At 40.4% G+C, this 19,967-nt stretch overlaps 1 protein-coding gene across 1 annotated transcript; it reads right to left on the bottom strand.

The window, feature by feature from the left end:
• Positions 1-489: 489 nt before the first annotated feature.
• On the bottom strand, positions 490-19,396 carry CHORDC1 (cysteine and histidine rich domain containing 1). Its single transcript, XM_070749604.1, has 11 exons — positions 19,235-19,396; positions 16,647-16,696; positions 15,395-15,451; positions 14,826-14,986; positions 11,597-11,697; positions 11,060-11,118; positions 10,475-10,542; positions 10,241-10,346; positions 7,745-7,864; positions 5,938-6,000; positions 490-3,590 (listed from the first exon to the last, which is right to left on the bottom strand). Exons 1-11 carry the CDS (start codon positions 19,296-19,298, stop codon positions 3,438-3,440), a joined length of 1,002 nt encoding a protein of 333 aa, XP_070605705.1. The 5' UTR covers positions 19,299-19,396; the 3' UTR covers positions 490-3,437.
• Positions 19,397-19,967: the final 571 nt, after the last annotated feature.

Consider the following 19,967-nt stretch of genomic DNA (forward strand, 5'->3'; position numbering starts at 1 on the left):
TCAGAGGACCACACCACATTGTTGTCGTAAATGCACACCAATTGCTAAGTGCTCAAATCAGATTGAGAAAGAATGGGGTAGACAAGGGGTAGGTAAAGTTGGCTCTTCAATGACATGTGGACTTCAACTCCCACAATTTCTGAGCCAGCATGATTGGCTCATGAAGTCCACAAGTTATAGAAGAGCTAACTTTGCCTACCCTAGGGACAGACTGATTCTCTGTGGAAGAATCTGAACTTTGCTTAAATCAATCTCTCAGCTCTTCTATAAGTAACACTTGCTCCACATATGATAAAAGCATTCTCTATGAGCCCTTCTGTGGTATTAAATTGCCAATGGATTTGATGGAAATAGTCAATAAAATACATCCACTGCACGGACTTACATAATATAAGTCAGAATTCTTAACTAATCTTATATGGATCTGAGCAAACAGGTTTTACATGCAACAAACCAAATATTCTCACAATTGTTCAAAAAAGGTAGAAATTAGGCACTAAGTTGTTTATTTCAAAATTTATAAAAAATATCTGAAGGTATGAAACCACAAACATCTTCCAACACAGTTTAAAATAAACACCCATGCATGGGAAAATCAGAAAAAGAAAAACATTTGAAAAACCTACAGCCCCAGACATCCTCCTTCTTCACTTTTCATACACAAATAAAGTTCTAAGGTATGGTATGAAAAAAGTTAACAGCCACTGACTTTTAAAGAAAAATTCTCATGCTATAATTTAATGCAAATATCTTTATTACTATACAGAATATATATATTTTTTTCTGAGACAAAAAACCAACAGTACTGACTGTGGAAATGGTGACTTGGCTGTGTAGCACTAATATCTTAATAAAACTTGGATCCCAATTTTAACATGCTTTGCATTTTAGAATGCCCATGCATTTCATTGGAAAAGTAATGATTCAACTATGAACATGAAAATTGTGCTTGAAATGGCAGAGTCCATTGAGCAACTGCTCAAATTAAGACCTGTAGGAGGCTTTACAATTGTAACACTCCAAGCTAAATGATTGACCAGGTTTTTTTTTTCCTTGCCCAATAACAGGGGGTCCCCAATCTTGGGGACTTGTAGATTTCAAGTTCCAAAATTTCTGGGAGATGAAGTCCACAAGCCTTAAAAACTGCTAAAATTGAGGATCCCTGCAATAGACCACAAAAATGGCAGACCACGAATGCTGTCAAGTCCCATCAGGAATACACAGTGCTGGGAAGGATTCCATACAATGAATCGATTCCTAAACAGACTGAACCACAGAAGCCTGGGGAAACTGATCACTGCACCTCAAGTGCCAACAGCTTATTTCAAGGGTAGAGGGGAAAAAAACAAAAACCACAACCCAAGAAAGTTACAGTACGGTAACTTCTGTAGTTAAGAATCAGGCAAATAAATGAACACGCAACAACAATCTGGGGAATGGAGAGCTATTCTCCCAAAGGTACCTGCAGCTATTGGTTTTAAGTCTTGCTGGCGCCTTTGAACAAACTGGTATGCAACATGAACTGGATCCAAAAGTCATGCTAATGAAACATGACAATGCTGGGAAGTATAAATTACAACTGTTAACAAAGAGCAACCATTTGATATTCTGAGACCAAACTGACCTCTTGTTGGAAAATTACTCTCCAGGAACTTTTAAAGTAGACAACTAAGATCAACTGGGATTTGCTGCACGTTCTCCATTTTTTACATGTTATTTTAAACCATGGCTTTGTTTTTGAAGAGCATTTTTTTTTGCTTTCAAATATCAGACAAAGTGTTTGAATTCACCATGCTCTACTTTGTCTGCAATTAAAATTCTGCTTGACTCGTCTTTATGCAGTTTGCTATCTTGCTCAGAGGTCAAGCCACAGGAAAGAACTATAATCACCAAGCGAATCTGCTGGGTAGAACAATATAAGCTGCTGGGAGAATCTGTCACTCACCGAATGGCTTCTCCCGACCCCTGAAGGCAGGATACTTGATTCAAGGGTGATTGGGGTACAGACCATCCAGATCAGAAAGGCTCTGTGGACTGGTAGTAGCAAAGCAGGGAGTGGAGAGGGTTTTGTGTGCATGCACATCATTTGCACAGATGCAGCTTTGTGCAGGCACACTTGCCTGCCGCTTGCAGACCGAATTTCGAACAGGCCATGGCCTGGCACTAGGCTGCAGACTGAGGGTTGAGGGGGTCCTGTTCTAGAGTTACCTTTTCTTAGAAAATTCAGTTTAAACTTTTCTTAAATGTTTATTAAGAATTACAGCCACGAAAGGCTGTCTTATTTTCTTCGTATAACTGCCAGATTAAAACTTATATATACATATATAAATACAAGTAACACGTGCTACTAAAAAGGGCTCCGTTCTTTGTGCAATCCCTTACAACTTGAGTGGTGCCAATGAGTCATTCTGCGTCCATAGTAGTTTTGCCATCTTCAAGTATATAAAGTTATGTAACGTATTCTGCCAGCACAATTTGCCACTTACACAGAGATCCCAGTTTTGCATAAAGCTGACCATTTTGTATCTGTTGTGTGTATTTCAGAACTCCCAGCTTCCCCCATTCCCATTTAAAGTCACATTTCTGGTAAAAAAAAAAAAAAAGGGTCGCAAATTGACTATCTTGGTATAACCCGAGTTGTCTTACCATAAAGGAGATAGAAAAATTGATCAGAAAAGCATAGCCACCAAAATAAGATGAACAAATAGGACATTTTGTCTATGCGATTTCCTCTTTGGATGAGGGCAAGGCTTAAGAGAAGCAAACGAAACAGACCTAAAATTTCCAGTGCCTTGTTTTTGGAAAGTCTTGGTTTTCTGAATAAGTGCAAAGAGGTAGCTTAGCAGCTCACTGACAATATATTTCCTGAATTCCAAGGAATAAAAACAAGAGAAGAGTCACCAGCTTCTTCGCACAGGCAAGTTTAAAACCTCCAGGTCTTTTTTCTACTGTTCTGTTTCTGCATTTAATAACATAAAAAATATGATATAGCAATGCAGCCATACTCCTATATGCTCCCTTTGCTGTAGACCGAGAACCAATCTTGCAAGCATCCAACGACCTAATGAGAATTTAATTTGGATTTCCAATATATAAGAGAATGCTTCCTAGAAGATGTTAGAAATGATGCTATTTAATTTAGATAACATCTAAATGTTCTTTAATTTGGGACAATGAGAACATGTGATCTCTTCATAACACGATGGCAGAAAAAAAATCTGAAGTTTGCAAGATTTCCACGAGCATCAGCCGAAATTGGGCAAATTGAGGAGTTGGTACAACAAAATCAGTGTTCTGCCCTACAGCTTAAAAGTCATGCACTACGCTTGAGCTGGAATGAACTTTTTTTTTAAAAAAAAGTGGCCGCCTATAAAATCAATTTGGGTTAAAATACCAAGTCACCATTTGGCACAAGGAGCCAGAAAGCTTTTCAGATTTCAAGCTTGTTCTACAATGTTTTGAGGCTCTTTGTGTTGCAATTTGGATGCTGGGAGTTCCAAGCCTGCCCATAACATGGGCTCCGCTTTCCTCATGGCGAGCTCGATCTTGGTAGCCGTCATATTTACGTAGCTCCTTTTCACATCAATCACCTGGAAGAGGAGAACAGTGGGGTCAGTTCAAGCAATGGGACAGGGTAGACTCAGAAAGCAATCTTTAAATGCAATGTGTTTAGTTGGCTTTTGAAACAGGTAGTCCTCAGCTTACAACGGTTTATTTAGTGACCGCTCAAAGTTATAACAGCACTGGAAAAAGTGACTGATGACCCTTTTTCACACTTAACGACCGTTGTGGCTGCTCCGTGGTCACATGATTCACATCAGGATGTTTGTCAACTGGCTCATATTTATGATGGTTGCAATGTCCCAGGGTCACGTGACCGTCTTTTGCGACCTTCTGACAAGCAAAGTCAATGGGGAAGCCAGATTTCACTTAACAACAGTGTTACTAATTTAACAACTGCAGTGATTTGCTTAATAAACATGGCGAGAAAACGTGTAAAATGGGACAAAACTCACAACAAATTTCTCATTTGGCAACATCTATTTTGGGCTTAATCGTAGTTGTAAGTTGAGGACTACCTGTAATATTGGCACATGGCCGTCTTTATTGATTACAGTGAAATCAATGAGCCTTGGTGGCATAGTGGTTAGAGTGCAGTACTGCAGGCTGCTTCTGCTGATTGCTGGATGTAGTTCACCAGTTCAAATCTCACCAGACTCAAGATTGACTCAGTCTTCCATCCTTCCGAGGTGGGTAAAATGAGGATTCAGATTGTAGGGGGGTGATAGGTGACTCTCTGTAAATAGCTTAGAGACGGCTGGGAAGCGTTGTGAAGCGGTATATAAGTCTAAGTGCTATTACTATTGTTATAACTTTGGAAAGAGTGCAAGTCTCTGAACTCTGGGGAAAGAAAATCCACCGTGGTACACATGACTCCTATATTATCTATGAGAATTGTTTATTTATTTATTGATTGATTGATTGATTGTTAGAGTTGGAAGGGACCATGCGGGTCATCAAGTCCAACCCCCTGCCTAAGCAGGAACCCTATAGCATCCTAGCCAAATGGCAGTCCAATTTCGTCTTAAAAGTGTCCAGAGTATTGGAGTTCACAACGTCCGCTGGTAGGTTGTTCCACTGGTTGATCGTTCTGCCCGTCAGGAAGTTCTTCCTTATTTCCAGGTTGAATCTCTCCTTGGTCCGCTTCCAGCCGTTGTTCATCGTCCGGCCCTCCGGTGGCCTGGAGAATAAGTGATCCCCTCCTCTCTGTGGCAACCCCTCGTATACCTGTAGACTGCTATCATGTCCACTCTGGCCCTCCTTTTCTCTAGGCTATCCATGCCCAGTTCCTGCAGTCTCTCTTCTTAAGTCCTGATCATTTTGGTTGCTCTTTTCTGCACCTTCTCCAGAGTTTCAATGTCTCTTTTGAAGTGTGGTGACCAGAACTGAACACAGTACTCCAGGTGTGGTCTGACCAGGGCGTAGTAGAGTGGTATTGAGACTTCCCTGGTCTTGGAGTGTATTCCCCTCTTGTATTGGATTGTATTGGCTTTTTTGGCTGTTGCTGCACATTGTTGGCTCATGTTTAGTTGATTATCCACCAAGATCTCTTTCGCCGTCGCTACTGCTGAGAGGGGTTTCATGAAATGTGCATGAAATGAATACAGGTGGTCTTCGACTTACAACAATTCATGCAGCGGCACCCAGAGTTACAATGGCACTGAAAAAAGTGACTTATGATCATTTTTCGCACTTACAATCTTAGCGGTATCACTATGGCCATGTCATCAAAATCCAGACACTTGTCAACTGACTCATATTTATAACTGTAACAGTACCCCATGGTCACACAATCACCTTTTCTGACCTTCTGATAAGGAAAAGCAAACCGGGAAGAGAGATTCACTTTACAACTGTGACAGAAAAGGTCGTAAAATGGGGCAAAATTAACTTTTAAGTTTGCAACAGAAATTTTGAGTCATAAATCGAGGACTATCTGCAGCTGGCAAATGAATAGGGAAATTGGAAATTTTGCTCCCAAAGTATGAAAAAAGGAGACTATTAACAGTAGTCTTGAAGGCTTCTTATCTAGATGTCTGAGATCAATAAGCGTCTTAAATGTCACATTTTTATATCAAGACAGTCCAAGGACACAACAGGTAAGCTTTTATCTTATTTCATTACAGGCTGTAATTGTGATGAATGAAAAACTGATTCACTGTGTCGTATGGACTTTTGCAAAACACGTATTTAGGACAGTAATTACTTAAGTGCATAGAATCCATTCATCAACCACTTCCACAACTGTGAACTAGACATTTACATATTTCTTAAAACACAATCACACCGCATTAGAAAAGTCTGACAACAGAATCCATAAAACAACTTCAAGGGAAACTTTGTAGCGTAAGATCTGTAGCAGAATTGGGTACTTACTCCCCATAAATTCAGATTCTGGCTAAACACTTTATCACCTTCAAACACAATATGGATGTTTACCTGCAAAAAGAAAAAGAAAAGAAGAAGGTGTATGCAATGAAAGAGAAATGCAAGTTTACTCATATTTACCCAAACAGGTCTATTATTACTTGGAAGTAATCCTCCCTTTTAAATGTATGAAAGTAATGTTTCTCAAGCTTGGCCAGTTGAAGATAGGTGGATTTCAAATCACAAGATTCCCCAGCCAGCTGGGGAATTATGTGAGTTGAAGTCCACCCATCTTCATTAAAAAAGTATGAAAGAAAATTCCTTCAACCATTCTACAAAACTCAATTTCTAATTGATCTTACTGCCATTCTCTGAACTTGTTCCAATTTCTGATTCCTTCTTAAAGCATGGTGACCCAAACTTGATACACCTCAGATGCCCAAACAAAACATAGAAGAGCAGAGTGATTAATCCCACAATTGGGGAATCCAGTTTGCTAATGAAAGCTCTTTTTCACAACTGCTCTTATTAATCCAGTATTTGCCACCTCAGTTCCATGTGCTAAATTTCTAAGAACTCTGTATTTGCTTCTATTAAATTGCATTGCTATTTTCAATCCATCTTTTTAACCTGATTTTTTTTTTTAAAAAAAAAAGTCCTCTGAAGTATTAACTACGCCATCCAATGTAACGGCCTCTACAAAGTTGGTAAGTGATCTCTTTATGTTCTCATCCAATAAAAATGTAAAAATATTACAAGCTCCAGTTCTGAACTATTTGTCACCTCACTTAAAACCTCTCTACAATTTGATGAAGAGCTGCTGGTGATTACTCTTTGGATTTGATTATTGAACCAATTATATATTCATTACATTGTCAGTGCTCTCCATCCAACACATAATTAGTTTTTTAATCAGCCTCACATAAAAGGACCTACAAAGAACTAAGACTACCTCTATATGTTTATCCCTGTGTGCATATACTTTAGTGCAACTAATTTAATATACATAGTTTATTGTGTTGCTCTTTGGAAGATGTCGCACATACTTCACATTCTAATACAGTACAATCTTCTCTGATGGTACAGACCTCTAACTCCCTGTAAAATGTTCAAATGCTGGGAAAGGTTGACAGAAGGAAGAAGATAAGGTTGACCAGCACCAAGAAGGATGCACTCTGTTACAGTGGCCATAAGTACATCATTGGGAGATCTGACCAACATAAGGAAATTCTATGTACATTGAGCCAACACTGAAAGTCTGTAGAGATTCTCAGTTATCCAAGTCATGGTTGTCCCAAAGGTGGTTTTTCAGGAGGCAACTGGAATTTCTTGTTGTTTTTTTCTTTTGAAGATGCTTCGCTTCACATCCAGGAAGCTTCTTCAGCTCTGACTGGATAGTGGGTTTATATTCCTTGCAGGCAGCTGGTCATTTGCATCCTTTTCCAGGGTCGTTGAAGTGCTTGGAGGTTCATCTGTGTCCTCAGGGTTACCTGAGAAGTGCTCCTGGTTCCTGTAGTCTGCAATATTTTCTCTGCAAAAACCACTCCCAGTCCCACACCCTTCAAAGGGTGTTCATCCTAAATGGCATAGCTAAAAGTCTGTAGAGATTCTCAGTCATCCATATCCATTCCGCACTATCCTGTCAGAGCTGAAAAGGCTTCTTGGATGAAAAGCGAAACATCTTCAAAAGAAAAAAAAAACAAGAAAGCCCAGTTGACTGCTGGGACAGAGTCAACGCTGATTTAATGGCATGCAATCAATCAATCAAAAGTTTGTGCATGTACATCAGCCCCACCAAAGAAAAAAAGGAACTCACCAATGTACTATTTGCCTCTACCCGGCTAAGGTCAGGAATGGAATTCTTCGCATAGATTGAAATTGTCACTTCACACCCAGTTTGATGCCAGTCGTGTCTGCATGGCACCATCTTCTTCCCCTTAAAGTTGAGCAGACAGACACAATTAATGTTTTCATTTAAAATATATGTTTTAAAAAAATCACTGCTATCTATTTTTTTCATTGGGTGAAGATCTGGGCACCGTTGGCAGGGAGGCAGTCTTCAGAAATTCAACTCAGTCATAGAACTAGAGGACTAGAGTTACCCATCCTGGACTGTCCCATAGGAGCCATGAAAAATCGGCTAAAAACTATGGCAGAAAGATTGTTAAAATGGATGGGACTCATTTAAAAACTGCCTAGTGTAGCAACAGAAATTCTAGTCCCAACTGTGGACATAAGTCAAGGACTACCTGTAGATGATTGCTTGACAAATAAAATATATTTCTTCAACATGGCTGTAAGAAAAATTCCCCAGACCAAGAGAATAAAAGCTAAAAGTCTTTATTAACATGATATAAAACATAGAAACATATATCAAACATAACATAAACATAACTTAAACAAAGATTCCGGCATGAGCATAAAGTATCATACAGGGACCTAGAGAAGGCACGGGAAGAATACCCGTGAACCTCAGAAGGTAAAATACCTAATTACAAGAATCATCTTATATAGAATTTTTATGTCTCGTTTACACCCATTCCTTCCAGTCCACTATTTGTCCATATATGGGGTTGTCTTGCATCCAATTGAGCTATCAATATTTATGCCCAGGAGTGTTATCATGACTTGCCAGACCCAATTATTGGTGAGCTAAACAGGAAAGAAACAGCTCCTCATACACCTTGCTTATTGGAGAGCGAGGCAGGAACTATTAGCAAAATAGCAATAGCACTTATAAATTTATTACAGCACTCTCCGGGCGGTTTACAATGTCAACATATTTTCCCCAACAATCCAGGTCCTCATTTTACTGACCTCGGAAGAATGGAAGGCTGAGTCAACCTTGAGCCCTATCAGGATCGAACTGCAGACTGTGGTCAGAGTTAGCCTGCAATACTGCATTCTAACCACTGGGCCACCATGTGGTGGGCTCATGTCTCATGACATGAAAACATGGGAAGCTGTTCTTTTCCATTCTACCCATAGTTCAATCTATTGGAGCGAGTGAGAGGGCTTTCAGGACGCCCTACTTTGGTGTGGGAAATGGAGAAAACTACATAGAATATGTATGGTTAAGGCTTAATGCTGCAGGGAAAACAGAACATACGCTTCTGCCAAACTTTTCCATTCTTGGACCCATCAATGTCATTTTCGGTATATTAATTTTTGAGTTACTGTATTTATAAAAATAATAAAGATGGGGTAAAAATAAATATTCGTTTAAAAAACTTGCTGGCAATGTGTCTCAAAAAAGACAATTACAGCTAAACCTCTAGTACAACTGCATTTTTTAGAAAAACAGATTAACCTGTGTAGTATGATATAGTATAACTTACTACAAACTGCCAGAGCAATTCATATAAACATAGAAGACTGACGGCAGAAAAAGACCTCATGGTCCATCTAGTCTGCCCTTATACTATTTCCTGTATTTTATCTTACAATGGATATATGTTTATCCCAGGCATGTTTAAATTCAGTTACTGTGGATTTACCAACCACGTCTGCTGGAAGTTTGTTCCAAGGATCTACTACTCTTTCAGTGAAATAATATTTTCTCACGTTGCTTTTGATCTTTCCCCCAACTAACTTCAGATTGTGCCCCCTTGTTCTTGTGTTCACTTTCCTATTAAAAACACTTCCCTCCTGAACCTTCTTTAACCCTTTAACATATTTAAATGTTTCGATCATGTCCCCCCTTTTCCTTCTGTCCTCCAGACTATACAGATTGAGTTCATGAAGTCTTTCCTGATACATTTTATGCTTAAGACCTTCCACCATTCTTGCAGCCCGTCTTTGGACCCGTTCAAATAAACATGTTTGCAAATGGGTTTAATATATACAGTAAATGCTAAATTTCATTCTATAGAAATAATACTCTAAATATATGTCCTTAACTTACATCAGTTTATTTATTTATTTATTGAACTTATATGCCGCTCTTCTCCGAGGACTCAGTGAGCATCCAAAGTTACAATGGCACTGAAAAGTGACTTATGACCATTTTTTCACACTTACAACTGTGGCATGATCCCCAGGGTCATATGATCAACACTACAGGACTTCCTGTAATATTCAAACTATCATTTGTTTCTTGTATTTAAAACTGTACAGACTTCAAGTTCTCAGAGTCTGCGGAGAGGGGCGGCATACAAATCCAATGAATTATTATTATTATTATTATTATTATTATTATTATTATTATTATTATTATTATTATATTATGGTACAAATGGACTAAATGCAAAGCCAAAAACATATATATTTTCCTAATCAACATAGCCAAACAGTGTAGCTGGCAACTACTTACGGCTTCCTTCTTAATCCAGAGGTGTGTTCCCGTTGTGCAGCCCTCTTGAGCCAAAAAAGTATTAAAGTCTGATGTTTTCCTCTTACAGCAACTCCAGTACTTCATCCTAAATTTCACAAAGGGCAGGGGGGAAATAAATTGTACATAGAATCACATAGCATCATTGCTAGTCATCCAAATATGTTGCTCATCTATAAAGAATTTTAAGAATGAATTTAGGCACATGATACCCACCCTTCATGGAATATAGGCACACCAGCATGATAGATACACATGTCTTCTGGTCCTGGTCCTTCAAATGTCTAGGGACATGTTAACAGAAAATAGTTCATTAGACACTGAATTACAGGAGGTTACATCCCAATGCTTGCCAAGTAGGAAAAAGTCACAAATGGCCATAGCCATTTTTATTATTGTGCAATTCCCAATTCCCAAAATGCTACACAATGAGCCAAGTTTCTTCCAGCTGTTTGGATGAGAAAGAAAGGAGGAGGAGGCGAGGCTTTTCTGTGGATCTTTTAAGGGATGTTAGAAAAATATTTACCTATGCAGATTTGGATCAACATTGGGAACTTTAGACTTTGTTTAAAATAATACTTTATTGTTGTTATGATTCATGTGTATTTAAAAATAAGAAAATGGGTGAAAACTCCCTTGGCTGTGAATGCAAGAAAATGCACTTTGATATATACATATGATCACTATTCATGGGATATGCTGATCTAACATTGGTTGGCGGGTCTGTACTAAAAAACAAGAACACGTGAAATAAAACAGATGGTCTACTGTGTTGTTTAAATAAGATTTAAAAATATTTACCTTTGAGCAGCCTGCATTTTTGCACGGAGTCCCAATCTTTATCTCATCGCTATCCTCTTCTATAAAATAAGAATTCTCTTTTAGAACTTTTCTAAGTTTTCGTGCTTAAAAGAAATTGGGGGGTTGGAGGGGGGGGGAGGATTGGGATGTATTGTTTAAGACAGTGATGGTGAATCTATGGCACATGTGCCGGAAGCAGCATGCAGAGCCATCTCTCCAGATATGCCAGCTGTCGCCTGTTGTTCTTCCAGGTTCCGGCACACGAGTGCCGGAAACCGGACGAGTAGATCCCTGCCTGGGCTTCCGATTTCCGGTGCGAGCTACTCTTTTGATTTTAGTGCTCCCTCCCACTGGACACTCCCGTTTGGCACTCGTTGCCAAAAAGTTTCACCAACACCGGTATAAGGGATCAGAGGAGCACTCACAAGATGCTCAAGATGTTTGCTTTTCAAATGACAGCACCATACACTCCGCAAAAATGAAGTATAATAATAATTCTTTGGTAAAATCACCTTGGAATATTACTAAGCTACATACCCTTTTTAATTTCATTTCCTGATGACAGCTTTAGCTTTTCTAGCGATTGTTTCAAGGATGCCGATACTTTTAACTGCAAGCAGCTCATTGGTTCATCAGAACTAAGGAACCACAGGGGAAAAATTGCATCATTTTGATTATTCGGTCTCAACAGCTAAATATCCTGCATATTTTAAGGAGGTTAAAAAGAGTTCATAATATTAATATTCTTGGTAGTTACTCTTATGATTAAAATGGATTGTATCATATAGATTTACAATTGTATCCAAGATTGGTTTACAAAGATATTTTGGGTTTCTCCAGGAAAAAAGTAAATAAAATATACTTAGACATTACACTTTAGACAGCAAATACTGTGTTTCCCTGGAAATAAAACCCTATCTTATATTTTTTGGATCCCCCCGAAATATGGCTTTATTATCTGGGTGTGGGTGTTATTTTCGGGGTACAGCCATGAAGAGGGATTGGCGTGGCTGATTTTTGCCTGCATCACTGCGAGGATTGGGTCAGAGCTGCTCCAGATTCGGTGAGCTGGATGCACCGCTACTACTCGGGAGAAGAAGAGAGAGAGGAGGTGCTATGAGGCTCGGGAGAAGAGACATCAGCAAGCCAGATTCAGGGAGCTGACTTCTAGGCTCCTGCTATGCCGGGTGAGCGGGGAGAAGAGATGGCAAGGGGAGCCCTACCTCACTCCATGGGTCTCGTTTCTCCGCTGCCCCATCTGGCACTCCCTCTTGCCGGCTGAGATTAGAGGCCAGATTTAGGGAGCTGTATGGGCTGCCGCCACCCGGGAACACAACAACATGAGAAATGGGCTCTCTTGCAGCACTTCCACTCTCTCTTCTTCTCCTGATCGGCAGCAGTGCGTCCAGCTCACCGAATCTGTCCTGCCGATCTCCGGACACACAGTTGTCACTCAGGAGAAGAAGAGAGAGAAGAGGCGCTGTGAGAGAGCTCATTATGCATGACTAGATGGACCATGAGGTCTTTTTCTGCCATCAATCTTCTATGTTTCTATTTTCCAGGGAAGCGGCAGCTCTTTTACAAGTTTCCCAGAAAATGCCAGCCAAGAGTGTAGTGGCAGAGAGAAGTCAGACGCTGGTAAGATGCGCATCTTGTGGCCTACCCCTCCCTCCCTCCCTATCCATCCATCCATTTACTTATCTACTTATTTATTTATTTGATTTGTATGCCGTCCCTCTCCGTAGGCTCGAGGCGGCTAACAACAATAATAAAAACAGCATATAACAAATCTAATATTTAAAATAACTTAAAAAAAACCTTATTAAAAACCAAACAAGCACACACACAAACATACCATGCATAAATTGTATAGGCCTAGGGAGAAAGGATATCTCAGTTCCCCCATGCCTGACAACAGAGGTGGGTTTTAAGGAGCTTACGAAAGGCAAGGAGGGTGGGGGCAATTCTGATCTCTGGGGGGAGATGGTTCCAGAGGGCTGGGGCTGCCACAGAGAAGGCTTTTCCCCTGGGTCCCGCCAATCGACACTGTTTTGTGGACGGGACCCGGAGAAGGCCAACTCTGTGGGACCTAACTGGTCGCTGGGATTCGTGCGGCAGAAGGCGGTCCCGGAGATATCCTCTGCCTCACCTGCCCCTCCCAAATTGTGCCCGAACATCTTATCAGGATATGGCAGCTTCACTGCTTCTCTTTTCTCGGACGGTCTTTGCAGGGAAACTCCTTGTAAGGTGAAGAAAAACTTTTCGCGAGTGTTCTGTCCCAGGCCCACTCAGCTTGAAAACAAAGGAGGAATCCACACCCTGATATTTCAAATCAGTCTTTTTATATATAAAGTCTCATTTTTTACAAGCCAAAGTCATGCATGTGATATAATCTTGGCAGTTTCTCAGTTAGGGTAATTAAGCTATAACAGTTCCGCGGCAAGGCTGCTGCCAAAGACCAAAGCTACATGTGCATTCCTTCATGAGATTCTAGCAGGAAAATAACAGGTGGCCAGCGTGACCTGGTTGAGACCTCAAACATTATCCGACTCCATTGCAAAACATTGTAACTCCACCCCGGATTACCCATACACCACCCTTAAATACCTATAGGAAGTGGTCAACAATTCACTAGAGTTAAAAACTACAGACTACTTCCTTTTCTCATACAAGTATTCTTGTCTTTTTCTTAATCCTCTAAAGCGGGCATCTAGTAAAGGCTCTGGATCTTCTTCCTCATCTAAGTCAGACTCTCCTATCATTGACATATCTGCCACCTCTGGTGGTCCTTCAGTTTCATCCAGGTCTATTTCTCCCTCACTCCCACTCTCTGCATCAACTGGCAACACCATTGGCCCAGGGTACCACGATGGGCCTGGCTCATCCTCTTCAGAATCTACCCTTACCAGAGGTGGACGAGGAACACTCACAGCAGCAAGTGTGAGAAGTTATTATTATTATTATTTATTGGATTTGTATGCCGCCCCTCTCCGCAGACTCGGAGCGGCTAACAACAACGATAAAAACAGCATGTACAATCCAATTAATAAAACAACTAAAAACCCTTATTATAAAAACCAAACATACACACAAACATACCATGCATAACTTGTAATGGCCTAGGGGGAAGGAATATCTTAACACCCCCATGCCTGGCGATAAAGGTGGGTCTTGAGTAATTTGCGAAAGACAAGGAGGGTGGGGGCCGTTCTAATCTCTGAGGGGAGTTGATTCCAGAGGACCGGGGCCACCCCAGAGAAGGCTCTTCCCCTGGGGCCTGCCAAACGACATTGTTTGGTCGACGGGACCCGGAGAAGGCCAACTCTGTGGGACCTTATTGGCCGCTGGGATTTGTGCGGTAGAAGGCGGTTCCGGGTGTATTCTGGCCCAATGCCATGTAGTTGTTAATTGCTTGCACTTGCGAGATGTTTTTCTTTACATTTCAAGGAGTTTTCCTGCATCGGCCATCCGAGAAAGAGTAGCAGCAAGCTGTCAGACTCTGGTAAGATGTTTGGGCACAATTTGGGGGTGGCAGATGGGGCAGGGGCTGAGTCTACATAGTTGAAGAAAGGGGCTTATTTTCGGTGTGGGATGTGTGTGTGTATTTGAATGCATGCCCTGAAAAGCCCTGCTGAGTTTAATATCAGGACATGTATTATTTTTGGGGAAACACAGTAATAAATGCAAAATAAATAAATAGTTATAACCTATGAAACTGATTTGGCATTAATGCCAGTCTTAATTGATATTATCGCAGTATTGTTACCTTGGTCTTTGAATTGCTTCTATTGGCTTTGGTGCTTGAATTATGTGCTCTTGAAATTTAGGTTTCAGATCAGCTAAATCTTTTCGTTCAGAAGTAGTTTTCACTTCCGGTTTGACTGGTTCAGGGGGTTTCTCACTATTATGGAAGCCCTTGGTACAACCCTGTTGTAAAAAAACCCTATTTAGTACAAATTGTTACTCAGTTCTATCAATATACTTGAAAAAGTCTCTTTTCTTATTAGCCTTCATCTTTATCATTCTAATTTGTATGCTTGCTTAAACAGATATTCCTTTTTAAAAAAAATTAATGATATGTGTATACCTATAGCAACTTCTATTCTTCACAGTATTGTAAGACGCTAGATTAGCAGAGTTCCTGTGCTTTAGAAAAGCTCAGATAATAAGAGTTCCATTTAAACACAATATGCCATGTCGTATACTTGCCGGAAATTAAATAAACCAAGCTAGCTTATGCATGTGTTTTTGCCAATGAATTGACTGAATTTGGTAGTCAAGCGTTAATATCATACTACAGTTAAATAAAAACTTATGTAGCTAGTAATACGTTACCTTAATGCTTAAGAAATCAGAAAAGTCTGTCGTTCTTCTTTTACAGCATGACCAGCCCTGTAAAAATATGGTGACATTGAAATCTTATCTAGTATCAAATGGAAACAGCAAGACCTATACATTTAGCGCACCTTATTGTTATCTGCTTATAGTACAGGAATCTACCCAGACTGGCGAATTTTGTCTGGGAAAGACCAGATAAGGCCTAGGTCAATGATGGTGAATCTTTTTTTGGTTGGGTGCCAAAAGGGCATGTGTGCGCATAACAGCGTGTTCGTGTGTACCCACATCCATAACGCAATGCCCCCCCTCAAATACACACGCAACCACCACCACCCACGCTGCCAACACACACATGCGCGCAAGCATATTTTTCACCATCCTCAGGCTTTCCTGAAGCCTGGGAAGGTCAAAAAACAGCCCGATGGGCCAGCCAGAAGTTGATTTCCAAATTTCCGGTAGGCCTGTTGGGTCTGTTTTTCGCCACCCACAGGCTCCTGAGGCTTCTCTAAAGCTTAGGGAGGGCGAAAACGGCATCACCCAGCCCTTTGGAAGGCCAAAAATCAACTGGCCAATGGATGCATGCGCGCTGGAGCTGACATAGGGCAAAGCATTGCGTGCCACCTGTAGCACCCCTGCCATAGGTTCACCATAATGGGCCTAAGTCACTCAAGGGGAAGGAGTTTAGACCTAGTTCTATTGTAGTTAGCTAGGGAGTCCAAGATGATTCTTTGCTTGATCTCTCCTCCCATCTAGGTTGATTGCTCTCCATCTTCTAGTGAATATTATTAAAGAACACCTGAACTAAAAAGAAGAACATTTAACACTGGTCTGATAATGCCATATTTCTCTTAAATTGTTTGACCATTCCTACTTTTCTGTTTTTCAGTTACATTTCTTTTCATCTCTGTTTTGTACTGCCCAAGGCTTGATTAAGCAATGAAACAAGTTAATTAATTTTACAATAAAAATATGAATCATATATCCTTTCCCCCAACTGAAGCAAAAAAACCTGAATAAACTGAAAAGCCTTCAACACAATTCAGTTGGCTGCCTCTAGCAACCTTTCCTCATGATTTAGCATATGTTTATATCAGTATTATTTGAGGAAATTAGGGGGGAAAGAACATGAGTTTTACTACCTTCAGATAAACTGACAAGAGGTCATCAAAGCATTTGAAATAACTACAATTAGTATGATTTAGTTTCAGTTTTTTAAAAGCCATTGAAATAATTACATTTGCCCACTTACTTTAAGAGCATCATGAAAGACAGGTACGCCCGGATGATATGTGCAGGATTCTAAAAATGAAAAAGCAGACAGCTTAGCTAAACTCAAGTGAATAACTTTATATGAGCAGTATTTAGCAGAACAATTTAGACATATACAACAGTGAAATTTTCAAGATATGAAATAAAGCCTACAATTCCCTATAGATTCTTTTTTTGCTACTGGCTGACTATCCTTGCTTCTCTCTTATCTCTGCTGGGTTCTGGTAGTCTAAATTTAGAATTTAGGCTATTCAGAGAAAGAATGTCCTTTAGTTATTATTGTCACAATGCATTATATAATAATATTTTGTTATATAACAAAATAAATCTGAAATGTTTCTTGGCAAATCATAATTCTTTTATATCAGTTTCATTTGTATATCATATATCCCTCATGGCATTGTAAGTATACATTCCATATGGACATCATGCATATTGCTTAAAGGTATCTTTTAAAATAGTGTTGAACTATTAACCGTGCAAGAGAAATAAAGTTCTTAATGACCACTATGTAAATCTGCAGAAATATTATTACCTTATAAATATTTACATCATTTTTTAAAAAAAGGAAAAACTTAGTAAAACAATCACTGAACTTCATATTCAAGATGAATGTAATATCTAAACATTAGATAAGGGGATGGGGATAAATACAGCAGATTCTCATCCTTCGCAGATTCTGTTTCTGTGAATTTGCCTACTTGCTAAAATTCATAATTGCAATCAATATCTGCAGTAATTTCATGGTCATTAGACATGCTGAAGAACAAAAAAAAATTGACTCGACTGACAAGTTCACATCTGAGGTTTCAGTATTGACCAATTTAATGTTTGTAACTTTATAGAAACTAACTACTACAAATATTGAGAATTGATTGTACATTACATTTACTAGCCCTCTGCTATGTAATAGCCAACTCTTTACTGATGGAGGAAAGAACCTTTCCAGTTTGGGAAAATATTCTAAAAAATAATAGTTAAAGCCAGAGTTCTCAACTGAGTGCCTTCCCAGAGATAGAAGACATGGAAGGAGATGGGGACACAGCAATCAGAGTCTGCTGGTGTTTCAACCATTCAATCCATGCAGTTTCTTTCTGACAAAATATTCTTCTTTAACATTATAAAAAGATGTGAGAAAAATTGCTGCTGAAGAGACATGAAAGAGATAGCCATGTACACACTGGGAACTCCTGATTTCTTTCTTCTATATATTATTTATATATGGACATCAAGAAACTATTTAATAAGATAATGGTTTCGGTTTGTGTATTAGAAGTTATAATTAAACATTTGCACATATGCAAAAGGAGGCTAAGAATGCTCACACATAAAAAATGCTTATATCCAAAATGCTACATTATGTAATGAAGGATGTGCAGTGATCTACATCTGAGGAGGGAAAAGCTGTTAATGAACCAATGAAGGAACCCACGTTTTCACATGCTGCAACTTGTCATACATCAAAAGTGATTGGGCTACAGCGAGAAACATACAGTAGTTTTAAGGAGTTGACCATAGGTGAGAAGTACACGTGTTCTTATTATTTCAGCTAATTACAATATTCAAGGCAGCTTATGGCAATAAAAATAAATAAATAAAAATGCCAAAGAATGTAAAGTAACCATAATATTAAAATCCCAAAGGTGCTTTTTCAGGAGGCAACTGGACTTTGAAGATGTGTTGCTTTTCATCCAAGAAGCTTCTTCAGTTCTGACTGAATGGTGGAGAATGGAAGAGTTTATTTGTGTCATCAGGGCCAGCTGAGTGGTACAATGTGGATCCTTCTGGAAACTGTTGAAACTACTTTGTTGCAGAGTGGAGATAGATGAAGATAATCCTTCCATTCCCCACCATTCAATCAGATCTTGGATGAGAAGTGAAACATCTTCAATGAGAAAGTCCAGCCATCTTTAAAGTGGCCCAGAATTGAGGGGCATGGGTTTTAAAGCAGTGGTTCCCAACCAGGCAACTGTAAGGCTTGTGGACTTCAACTCCCAGAATCCTCTCACTAGACAGGCTGGCTGGGGAATTCTAGGAGTTTAAGTCCAGAAGTCTTACAGTTGCCTGGTTGGGAACCCCTGCTTTAAAATCCATGTCCCTCAATTCTGGGCCGCTTTAAAGATGGCTGGCCTTCAACTCCCAGAATCCTCTCGCTAGAAAAGCTGGCTGGGGAATTCTGGGAGTTGAAGTCCAGTCATCCTTTAAAGCGGCCCAGATTGAATCCGGCTTGATCCCTGAATTCGCCCAGTTACCATGGAGATAAGATGGGCTGCCAATAAATTTAATATTTATTAGGGGGTTTTTTTCCCTTCCTTTTTTTTCTCGACCCTCACACCTTCACCCAACGAGCCTCACAGGCTAGCAGGGCAACCGCTTTCCCTCATAAAGCACCCGGCAAGACGGTCTTTCTTCCTGAGAGGGCTCGGGCTCCAAATCCCATCGCCCACCAAGCAGCCGGCTTCCTCCGGGGCCGTGCCTGGCTGCGCACCATGGAAACTGTAGTCCCCACCCTCAGGAAGACGGCAAAGCCCGTGCAAGGAAAGGCTTTGGATAAAAGGCCGCGCTCACCTTCCGTGTTGGTGGCGGCGTCGAAGCGCTGACCACATCCCCGGTTGTAGCAGAGAAGTGCCATGGCCGGTGAAGGAGAAACGCCGGTCGCTTCGTATTGAGAGGGGAGGAGAGGGGAGAGAATGACTGACAGGAAGGAAGTCGCCGCCTCTTCCGGTCCCTCCCCCCGGACGGTTTACGGATCGGTGCTTTCGGGAACCTTCGCGAAACTTCGTCGAGCTTGAGGCCGCAGGCGCAAAAGTATAACCCAGCGGCGCGAGGAACTGGAGGGTGGGGGTGGACAAGCGGGGCGCATGCGCATTAGGGAGCAGCTGTGAGGGTATTTTTAATTTTTATTCTATTTATTTATTTTTTTGTGAAGTACCCATTGGTAGTATACAAAGAGATAACACTGTTTATATACATGATATTGGTTCTAATGAAAGAGAAACTTAGGACAGGGACGATAGGCACGCTGGTGCACTTGTGCCCGCCATTTAAAGAAACTAATCTTGGTTATTTCTTCACTGGGTCAAGAAATGCTTGTTTGTAGCGAAGCTAGGGCGGCCCGTTTTGGGTCAGTGCACAAACCTGGGAACTGGGTCTGTCAAAAAACTGGGTTAGGTAAAGTTCTGCTGCTGCTCCTCCTCCAAGAAGCTTCTAGAAGAAGAAAAGGAAGGGAGGAAAGGAAGAAAGGAAGAAAAGAAAGAATTCTTACGAAAGGCAAGGAGTGCGAATCTCGGGGGGAGTTGAT

This window comes from Erythrolamprus reginae, chromosome 4 (genome assembly GCF_031021105.1).
Source record: "Erythrolamprus reginae isolate rEryReg1 chromosome 4, rEryReg1.hap1, whole genome shotgun sequence".
Lineage (NCBI taxonomy): Eukaryota > Metazoa > Chordata > Lepidosauria > Squamata > Dipsadidae > Erythrolamprus > Erythrolamprus reginae.

Coding starts and splice junctions, on each gene's coding strand:
- CHORDC1 (XM_070749604.1), bottom strand. CDS start 19,298: ATGGCACTTCTCTGCTACAACCGGGGATGTGGTCAGCGCTTCGACGCC. Junction 16,697..19,234: donor CGCCGCCACCAACACGGAAG/GTGAGCGCGGCC, acceptor TTTCATTTTTAG/AATCCTGCACATATCATCCG. Junction 3,591..5,937: donor AGAATCTGAATTTATGGGGA/GTAAGTACCCAA, acceptor CTCCTCTTCCAG/GTGATTGATGTGAAAAGGAG.